Source organism: Eptatretus burgeri, chromosome 6, assembly GCF_056783735.1.
Source record: "Eptatretus burgeri isolate ZD-2024b chromosome 6, Ebu_testis_v1, whole genome shotgun sequence".
In the NCBI taxonomy this organism is placed as follows: domain Eukaryota; kingdom Metazoa; phylum Chordata; class Myxini; order Myxiniformes; family Myxinidae; genus Eptatretus; species Eptatretus burgeri.
In genome coordinates this window covers 109,759,810-109,769,809 of record NC_140966.1, presented here as the reverse complement: position 1 = coordinate 109,769,809, position 10,000 = coordinate 109,759,810, and the positions used below count along the sequence as shown (strand labels likewise).

General features: G+C 49.7%; 1 protein-coding gene across 1 annotated transcript in view; it reads left to right on the top strand.

Annotated features, from left to right (window-relative positions):
• The first annotated feature begins 5,959 nt into the window (after positions 1-5,959).
• ZMAT2 (zinc finger matrin-type 2) overlaps positions 5,960-10,000 on the top strand; it is a 36,566-nt gene continuing 32,525 nt past the window's right edge. Inside the window, exons 1-2 of the mRNA XM_085886707.1 lie at positions 5,960-6,097; positions 6,312-6,402. Coding sequence (XP_085742833.1) covers positions 6,071-6,097; positions 6,312-6,402 — 118 coding nt within the window. The 5' untranslated portion in view covers positions 5,960-6,070. The remainder of the gene's footprint in view (positions 6,098-6,311; positions 6,403-10,000) is intronic.

Below are 10,000 nucleotides of genomic sequence, written 5' to 3'. Positions count from 1 at the left end.
CAAAATGTACCCTCAAATTTGTTTTTACTGATCAGAAGTAGCATTCTACATGTGCAATTATGACGTCATCATGAAGGCACCTATGATGTCATAAAAAACCACTCATTCCCCATGAGGAGTACTTGCCGTGTGTCAAGTTTCAAATTTTTTCCTTGGTGCAGTTTTAGAGATGGAGGTCCAAAGTTTTGCCGTTTTTCTAACAAAGCTGCCACACCACGTGACCTTATGACGTCTTAATTATAATGAAAACATTTTACTTGAGTCGTCGATCCTATGGTGAAAATTTCGTCTCAATCCGACAAGTGGTTGCAGAGAGAAACATAAAAACAAAAAAAAATAACAAATGAAAAATCAGTCATGGAGTGACAACTTGGCAAAACAGCACAAAGTAGAATGGCACTTGGGAGAGCACATACCTCTGCCAGGTGGAACAGTTTACGTATTGTATCCCACTGATGGGCGGGATCCGAACCAAAATCCAATCGGCTTGTTCTTGTCGCCTATTCAACTCATCCACCTTGTTTTGTCATAACTCGTCCACACCTTTTTGTTGAGAGACAGTGATATATTTAGTTTTTGGTCCATCGATCAATTTTAGAAATTAGGCCTGTATTGACCTTTTGACCTTAAAATTTAATTGGTAGTTGAATTCAGTGACCTGACATGAAAATGCTCTTCAAATCTCAATTGAGGATTTTCAAAAATTTGGCCTTTCGGTCATATATTTACCTCAAAATTAATAGGTGGTTGAATTCATTGACCTGATATGCAAATCCAGTTGAAATTTCAACTCGATCGGATGAAAATTAAGGGTTTTAGAAAATTTGGCTCAAATTGACCTTTGGGCCGATGAAGAACTTTTCGGTCGAATTTTACGAATCTTCAATGCGTGGCTGTCGCAGGGTTGGTGACATTAATCTCTGAAAATTTCAGAACGATCGGTTGAGCAGTTTGGGCTGGAGGCGAGCACGCATGAACACACACACACACACACACACACACACACACACACACACACACACACACACACACACACACACACACACACACACACACACACACACACACACAATCAACATACTTGTATTGTCAAAAATTAAAAAAAATTGGGGGGGGGGGCAACGAACGAACAGACCCCAATGCAATACCCTCTCCTTCTACGAGGGTAACAACAAAAACAATGATAACATTGTAACAAAGCATCTATTAATTTATACTAATAATTACAATAGTAGTACGATATGGCAATAATAATAATAATAACGAACATGTAATCCCTTGCTGGCCCAATAGGCCGGCAGATAAGTGAAATATTTGGGGGAATTGTGCCTTTGATGATACAAGCATGACCTTTGGTACACTGTTAGATCATGCCCTCAGGAAGATATTTTGCTATAGGGCCATCGCACAATTGTCCTGTGGCCAAAATGGCCACCACCGGTTGTTATTTTACCAGTTTCTCAGGTTCTAGACCAGTTGGGATATTGATTCTGGTGGCTAATCGTACATTTTCAAGGATGAGGAATGCAGTGGTACTACTTATAACATGCTAGCAACTTCCAAACTACATATATCTAGCATTCAGGGAATTAAATAATAGTAAACCCATCAAATGTTAGCGGAGTTATGCACATTTTCCGGAATTTCAGAATCAGCCCATGAGTTGTGTGCTGACCTCATAATTATGTTTATGTGTATTCATATATTTCGCTGCATATTCACACAGAACATCATAATAACGTCACAATGATAATCTATGTTGTTAGTACAGCTTTTGTGTACACCTAGTAACAACACCTAATCTGCATGTATATCTGTATGCTTTCAGTTGACCTGGACTGTGACTGTGGTGGCAGCCAACATATTTTCCTGGAGATTTCAGCTTATGGTAGAGTGGTGGTGGTATAACTAGTACATACTGTTCTCATATTATAACTAGTAGATACTGTTCTAAAGTAGCATTGTGCATAGGGACAATGACCAAACTATACAAGGTGGTGGACCCTGATGAGCCTAGCTCATCAGGGAAACGGTTCCCGACCACAGACTGGAACAAATGTGTTCTGTGTCAGGAAGACACAGATGGGATGCTGACATGTCCATGTAATTCAGCATGGGGCAGGATACAGGACCATAGCTGAGCATCTTGTAGCATTCGACAAGATCAGTCGCCTGCCAAGAACACTAAAACTGTCACAACTGGATGAGGGTCAGGGCATCGAGGCAGCATTCCGGGTTCACAAAGCCAAATGGCATGACTCCTGCAGACTGCAGTATAACAAAACAAAACTTCAGAGGGCTGAAAAGAGGAAAACACACCACGATGATGACCCAGAAACCCACAAGTTCACCGTCAGAGCATTGAACGTGAAACTCATTCAACAGAGACATGCTTCTTCTGTGGCAAATCTGCAAGAGATGCTTTGCGTAATGCATCAACATTCGAACTTGACATTCGTGTGAGGCAGTGTGCCCTCAAACTACAGGACAAACACCTCCCATCCAAACTCAGTGTTGGAGATCTCATTGCCCAAGAGGCTAAGTACCATGCTCAGTGTCTTGCCTCTCTGTACAATAAAGCGAGGGACACAAAGGCACAAGAATCTAATGTAGACACTGTTAACCATGGAATTGCATTCGCTGGACTTGTTGCCAATATTGAGGAAGTGCGCATGCACAATATGGTTGCACCAATGTTCAAGCTAACAGACTTGGTGAATCTGTACAGTACCAGGCTGGAACAACTGGGGACACACGTGACGGGGCGTGTACACTCCACCAAACTCAAGAACAGAATACTGGGTTACTTCCCAGACATGGACGCTCACAAGCAAGGTCGTGATGTGGTGCTCGTGTGCAATAAGGATGTTGGTGCTGCATTAGGGAAAGCATGTGAGCACGATGCTGACAATGATGCAGTTCATGTAGCCAGAGCTGCTAACATAGTGAGGAGAGACATGTTCAAGATGAAGCAATAATTCAGTGGTTCATTTGATGCCCACTGCGAGGCGGAGTCAGTGCCAGTATCACTCTTTGGCACCAGTTTCCATGGTATTATATGGCACAAACATCACAACCCAGTCCAGCTCTGCGTTCATCCCTCAACCAGCCCTCACCCTCTCACAGCTACTCATGTCCAACAGTTTGGTATGCCAGAGGGGCATAGCCACCACAAGTAGGCCGACTACTAGGCACAGCCAAGACTGGGAGACACCATTACCCATCTACCTGGACATCATGATACGACCTTTGATGACATCACTAGAGCCTTCTGTGCCTTGGCTGCCACCCCAGACACCATCGACAACTGGATGGAGTCTCTGGAGCGATTCGTGGTATTGCTCTATGACTGCACTAGCAGCCTGGAATCAGTCAATCAGGCACGCAATCAGCAGTTCACCCAGAAAGGTAGACATTGAAGGACTCCCTCCAACACAAGCAGCACTGATTCAGCACACAAAGAGGGCTGCCTACCAAGCTGGTCACTGCCGGGGACAAATGATGGTTGCAGTCCCAGAACTCCCATCCCCAGGTGACTGGGGGTGGAAGAAGAAGGACACAGGTGGATGGGAAGTTCACTGGACCACACTGCCAGAAGCGACCCAGGCCTGTCGATAACTCATACGCTGTGGATGCAAAAAGGGGTGCAGAGGACGGTGCAAATGTGTCAAGGCAGCACTTCAGTGCACTACCCTTTGCCACTGCGGTGGACTGTGTTCTCGAAATTACATTTCATTGAAAACCTGTAATATTACCATGGAAGGCCTTACCTGGTTAATAATGGAAGGACTGTCGTAGACTTGCCCTCCAAATATTACAAAGGAAACATTGCGAAGACTGCATTGTACTCTCATGAATATGTCACAGTTTCAAAACATGTACATGTATAACTCCACCAATATTAAATGCGTTTATAATTTTACTGTTATTTATTTCCCTGAAAGCTCGATATATGTAGTTGGGTAGTTGGTCGAGTAGTTATAGCATCTATCCCTAATTCCAGCAATCTCTGTGTGTCTGTCTGCGACCGCTGTTTCTCGACAACAACTGGTCCGATCTAATTGAAACCTGCCAGGTATATTGCTGGGGCCCTGTGGACGTGCCTTTTCAAGGTTTGATATTAATCCGACAAGCGGTTCCCACGTTATGGCCATCTTTTTACCAAACCAATGACAGGACATGGTGCTATGACGTCACAATTGACGTCACAATCCTTCTTTGTTTGATATGACGTCACAATTGACGCTGGGGACCTGAGTATGTGCCTTTTCAAGGTTTGATATCGTTCTTCTTCATCCGTTTCAGCTGTTTCCCAAGTTATGGCCATTTATTTACCAAACCAATGACAGGACAGGACACGCACGTACGGCCACGCACGTACAGGCACGCGCTAGTGTTATAAATAGTACCACTGCATTCCTCATCCTTGAAAATGTACGATTTGTACTGTACTGAAGTGGGAGATGCTTAGCAGGCAGACACGAGCGGAAGGACAGTCGAGCCGGGCTGTGTTGTACAAGTACGAGCGCGGGCGTACTCTGCCCGGCAGCTCTCCTTTATTCGTATGCACACGCACGAGCCGGACGACTCCAGCATACTACGACGCCTCAGACGGCGCGCCCACCCTATATCCCTTGCAGATACGATAACCACCACGACCCCTCCTCCCATCATGCATCATCACCATGCCCCTCCCCGTAGGCCCGCAGACTACACCACACGATTAGCCACCAGAATCAATATCCTAGGTCGTCTAGAACCTGAGAAACTGGGAAAATAAGAACCGGTGGTGGCCATTTTGGAAAATGGCCGCCATCTTGGCCACAGGACAATTGTATGATGGCCCTGGAGCTAAATATCTTCCTTATGGCATGATCTAACAGTGTGCCAAACGTCATGCTTGTATCATCAAAGGCACAAGGGAAGGGAATGCTCAAACAGAACAGCAGTTAGGGTTTGCCACAAGGCTGTGAAGACCCATGATAATTTTGTCCATCGGACCAACGGGTCCACTCGTTATATAAATGACGTCATGAATACTATGTGTCGTCACAATAAAGGAACCGGAAGTGTTCGGAACCATCTCAGGTCCAATGTTTCATGCGCTTCACGTTCTTCCTGCATCGAACTTCGTTGTTATGCGACTGCCGCGCTTATCGCGTCAAATTATTGAAGTCACTGAGGCGCCATCTTACTCCTCCTAACAATGAACACCTTCTCTCTGTACTGTATTGAATTGGGAGATGCTTAGCAGGCAGACACGAAGCGGAGGAACAGTCGAGCCGGGCTGTGTTGCACGAGTGCGAGCCAGGGCGTACTGTGCCCGCGGCTCCCCTTTATTCCGTACGCGGTACACTCACGAGCCGGCCGACTCCAGTATTACTCCGACGCCTCAGGTGGCGCGCACACCTCATATCCCTTGCCGACCCCACGGCCACCCCTCTCATCACCACGCCCACCATGCATCATCACCATGCCCTTCCCCATAGGCCCGCAGACTCCACCACACTCTCAGGATGGCACGTGACGCACGATCCCTGCCCTTGATTGGATGATGAAGAGCACGTGGTGGGCACAGCGACTCCACCGAAGCCTTGCCTTGCTGGGAAGCTGAGGTGAATGTTTGATTTTGAAGAGGAAAAGGGACGGTTTGAGGTTACACGAGGGGAGGCCCCGAGGTGTATGAAGGTGTTAAAAGACATTTAAAAAACAATCCACATTTTGCATTCGTACGAAAACAGATTGTTTCATGAGTTCAACGTCATCGTCTGATTAAAATCACATCGCTTGATGAAAAATAATTCTGCTCCGCACAAAGACGTCTGATTGGCAGACGGAAAGACGAGCCGTCCGGATTGGTCAGACGATTTGATGACGCCAAAGACGAAATGCTTCATTGGTTACACTACCGTGAGAAACCGAACATGTAATGACGAGCTCTCTGATTGGCTGAATTCTCTGATTGGATAACGGATGTTAAAGACGAGCTCTCTGATTGGCTGAATTCTCTGATTGGATCACGGGGATTATAGCCGAGCTCTCTGATTGGTTGAGTCAAGTTGGATTTGTTATGGCGCATCCGGGGAGCAGTTCAGCGGTGTGTGTGTGTGTGTGTGTGTGTGTGTGTGTGTGTGTGTGTGTGTGTGTGTGTGTGTGTGTGTGTGTGTGTGTGTGTGTGTGTGTGTGTGTGTGTGTGTGTGTGTGTGTGTGTGTGTGTGTGTGTGTGTGTGTGTGTGTGTGTGTGTGTGTGTGTTATTCGTTCCCGTCACCCGAGAACAATGCACTGTGTTGACTCTGCTGTTCGTGTGAAGGTCGGCATGGATTTCCGTAAAAAATGGGACAAGCAAGAGTACGAACGGCTGGCCGAGAGGCGACTCGAAGAGGAGAGGGAACGAAGGAGCGGTAAAATACCACGTGTCTCACCACTCTGTGTCTCTCACCACTCTGTGTCTCTCTCACCACTCTGTGTCTCTCTCACCACTCTGTGTCTCTCTCACCACTCTGTGTCTCTCTCACCACTCTGTGTCTCTCTCACCACTCTGTGTCTCTCTCACCACTCTGTGTCTCTCACCACTCTGTGTCTCTCTCACCACTCTGTGTCTCTCTCACCACTCTGTGTCTCTCTCACCACTCTGTGTCTCTCTCACCACTCTGTGTCTCTCTCACCACTCTGTGTCTCTCTCACCACTCTGTGTCTCTCTCACCACTCTGTGTCTCTCTCACCACTCTGTGTCTCTCTCACCACTCTGTGTCTCTCTCACCACTCTGTGTCTCTCTCACCACTCTGTGTCTCTCTCACCACTCTGTGTCTCTCTCACCACTCTGTGTCTCTCTCACCACTCTGTGTCTCTCTCACCACTCTGTGTCTCTCTCACCACTCTGTGTCTCTCTCACCACTCTGTGTCTCTCTCACCACTCTGTGTCTCTCTCACCACTCTGTGTCTCTCACCACTCTGTGTCTCTCACCACTCTGTGTCTCTCACCACTCTGTGTCTCTCACCACTCTGTGTCTCTCTCACCACTCTGTGTCTCTCACCACTCTGTGTCTCTCTCACCGCTCTGTGTCTCTCTCACCGCTCTGTGTCTCTCTCACCGCTCTGTGTCTCTCTCACCGCTCTGTGTCTCTCTCACCGCTCTGTGTCTCTCTCACCGCTCTGTGTCTCTCTCACCGCTCTGTGTCTCTCTCACCGCTGTGTGTCTCTCTCACCGCTGTGTGTCTCTCTCACCGCTGTGTGTCTCTCTCACCGCTGTGTGTCTCTCTCACCGCTGTGTGTCTCTCTCACCGCTGTGTGTCTCTCTCACCACTCTGTGTGTCTCTCTCACCACTCTGTGTCTCTCTCACCACTCTGTGTCTCTCTCACCACTCTGTGTCTCTCTCACCACTCTGTGTCTCTCTCACCACTCTGTGTCTCTCTCACCACTCTGTGTCTCTCTCACCACTCTGTGTCTCTCTCACCACTCTGTGTCTCTCTCACCACTCTGTGTCTCTCTCACCACTCTGTGTCTCTCTCACCACTCTGTGTCTCTCTCACCGCTCTGTGTCTCTCTCACCACTCTGTGTCTCTCTCACCACTCTGTGTCTCTCTCACCACTCTGTGTCTCTCTCACCACTCTGTGTCTCTCTCACCACTCTGTGTCTCTCTCACCACTCTGTGTCTCTCTCACCACTCTGTGTCTCTCTCACCACTCTGTGTCTCTCTCACCACTCTGTGTCTCTCTCACCACTCTGTGTCTCTCTCACCGCTGTGTCTCTCTCTCACCACTCTGTGTGTCTCTCTCACCACTCTGTGTCTCTCTCACCGCTGTGTGTCTCTCTCACCACTCTGTGTCTCTCTCACCGCTGTGTGTCTCTCTCACCACTCTGTGTCTCTCTCACCGCTGTGTGTCTCTCTCACCACTGTGTGTCTCTCTCACCACTCTGTGTCTCTCTCACCACTCTGTGTGTCTCTCTCACCACTCTGTGTCTCTCTCACCGCTGTGTGTCTCTCTCACCGCTGTGTGTCTCTCTCACCGCTGTGTGTCTCTCTCACCGCTGTGTGTCTCTCTCACCGCTGTGTGTCTCTCTCACCGCTGTGTGTCTCTCTCACCGCTGTGTGTCTCTCTCACCGCTGTGTGTCTCTCTCACCGCTGTGTGTCTCTCTCACCGCTGTGTGTCTCTCTCACCGCTGTGTGTCTCTCTCACCGCTGTGTGTCTCTCTCACCGCTGTGTGTCTCTCTCACCGCTGTGTGTCTCTCTCACCGCTGTGTGTCTCTCTCACCGCTGTGTGTCTCTCTCACCGCTGTGTGTCTCTCTCACCGCTCTGTGTCTCTCTCACCGCTCTGTGTCTCTCTCACCGCTGTGTGTCTCTCTCACCGCTGTGTGTCTCTCTCACCGCTCTGTGTCTCTCTCACCGCTCTGTGTGTCTCTCTCACCACTCTGTGTCTCTCTCACCGCTGTGTGTCTCTCTCACCGCTGTGTGTCTCTCTCACCGCTGTGTGTCTCTCTCACCGCTGTGTGTCTCTCTCACCGCTGTGTGTCTCTCTCACCGCTGTGTGTCTCTCTCACCGCTGTGTGTCTCTCTCACCACTCTGTGTGTCTCTCTCACCACTCTGTGTCTCTCTCACCGCTGTGTGTCTCTCTCACCGCTGTGTGTCTCTCTCACCGCTGTGTGTCTCTCTCACCGCTGTGTGTCTCTCTCACCGCTGTGTGTCTCTCTCACCGCTGTGTGTCTCTCTCACCGCTGTGTGTCTCTCTCACCGCTGTGTGTCTCTCTCACCGCTGTGTGTCTCTCTCACCGCTCTGTGTCTCTCTCACCGCTCTGTGTCTCTCTCACCGCTCTGTCTCTCTCTCACCGCTCTGTGTGTCTCTCTCACCACTCTGTGTGTCTCTCTCACCACTCTGTGTGTCTCTCTCACCGCTGTGTGTCTCTCTCACCACTCTGTCTCTCTCACCACTGTGTGTCTCTCTCACCGCTGTGTGTCTCTCTCACCGCTGTGTGTCTCTCTCACCGCTGTGTGTCTCTCTCACCGCTGTGTGTCTCTCTCACCGCTGTGTGTCTCTCTCACCGCTGTGTGTCTCTCTCACCGCTGTGTGTCTCTCTCACCGCTGTGTGGTGTCTCTCTCACCGCTGTGTGGTGTCTCTCTCACCGCTGTGTGGTGTCTCTCTCACCGCTGTGTGGTGTCTCTCTCACCGCTGTGTGGTGTCTCTCTCACCGCTGTGTGGTGTCTCTCTCACCGCTGTGTGGTGTCTCTCTCACCGCTGTGTGGTGTCTCTCTCACCGCTGTGTGGTGTCTCTCTCACCGCTGTGTGGTGTCTCTCTCACCGCTGTGTGGTGTCTCTCTCACCGCTGTGTGGTGTCTCTCTCACCGCTGTGTGGTGTCTCTCTCACCGCTGTGTGGTGTCTCTCTCACCGCTGTGTGGTGTCTCTCTCACCGCTGTGTGGTGTCTCTCTCACCGCTGTGTGGTGTCTCTCTCACCGCTGTGTGGTGTCTCTCTCACCGCTGTGTGGTGTCTCTCTCACCGCTGTGTGGTGTCTCTCTCACCGCTGTGTGGTGTCTCTCTCACCGCTGTGTGGTGTCTCTCTCACCGCTGTGTGGTGTCTCTCTCACCGCTGTGTGGTGTCTCTCTCACCGCTGTGTGGTGTCTCTCTCACCGCTGTGTGGTGTCTCTCTCACCGCTGTGTGGTGTCTCTCTCACCGCTGTGTGGTGTCTCTCTCACCGCTGTGTGGTGTCTCTCTCACCGCTGTGTGGTGTCTCTCTCACCGCTGTGTGGTGTCTCTCTCACCGCTGTGTGGTGTCTCTCTCACCGCTGTGTGGTGTCTCTCTCACCGCTGTGTGGTGTCTCTCTCACCGCTGTGTGGTGTCTCTCTCACCGCTGTGTGGTGTCTCTCTCACCGCTGTGTGGTGTCTCTCTCACCGCTGTGTGGTGTCTCTCTCACCGCTGTGTGGTGTCTCTCTCACCGCTCTGTGGTGTCTCTCTCACCGCTCTGTGGTGTCTCTCTCACCGCTCTGTGTCTCTC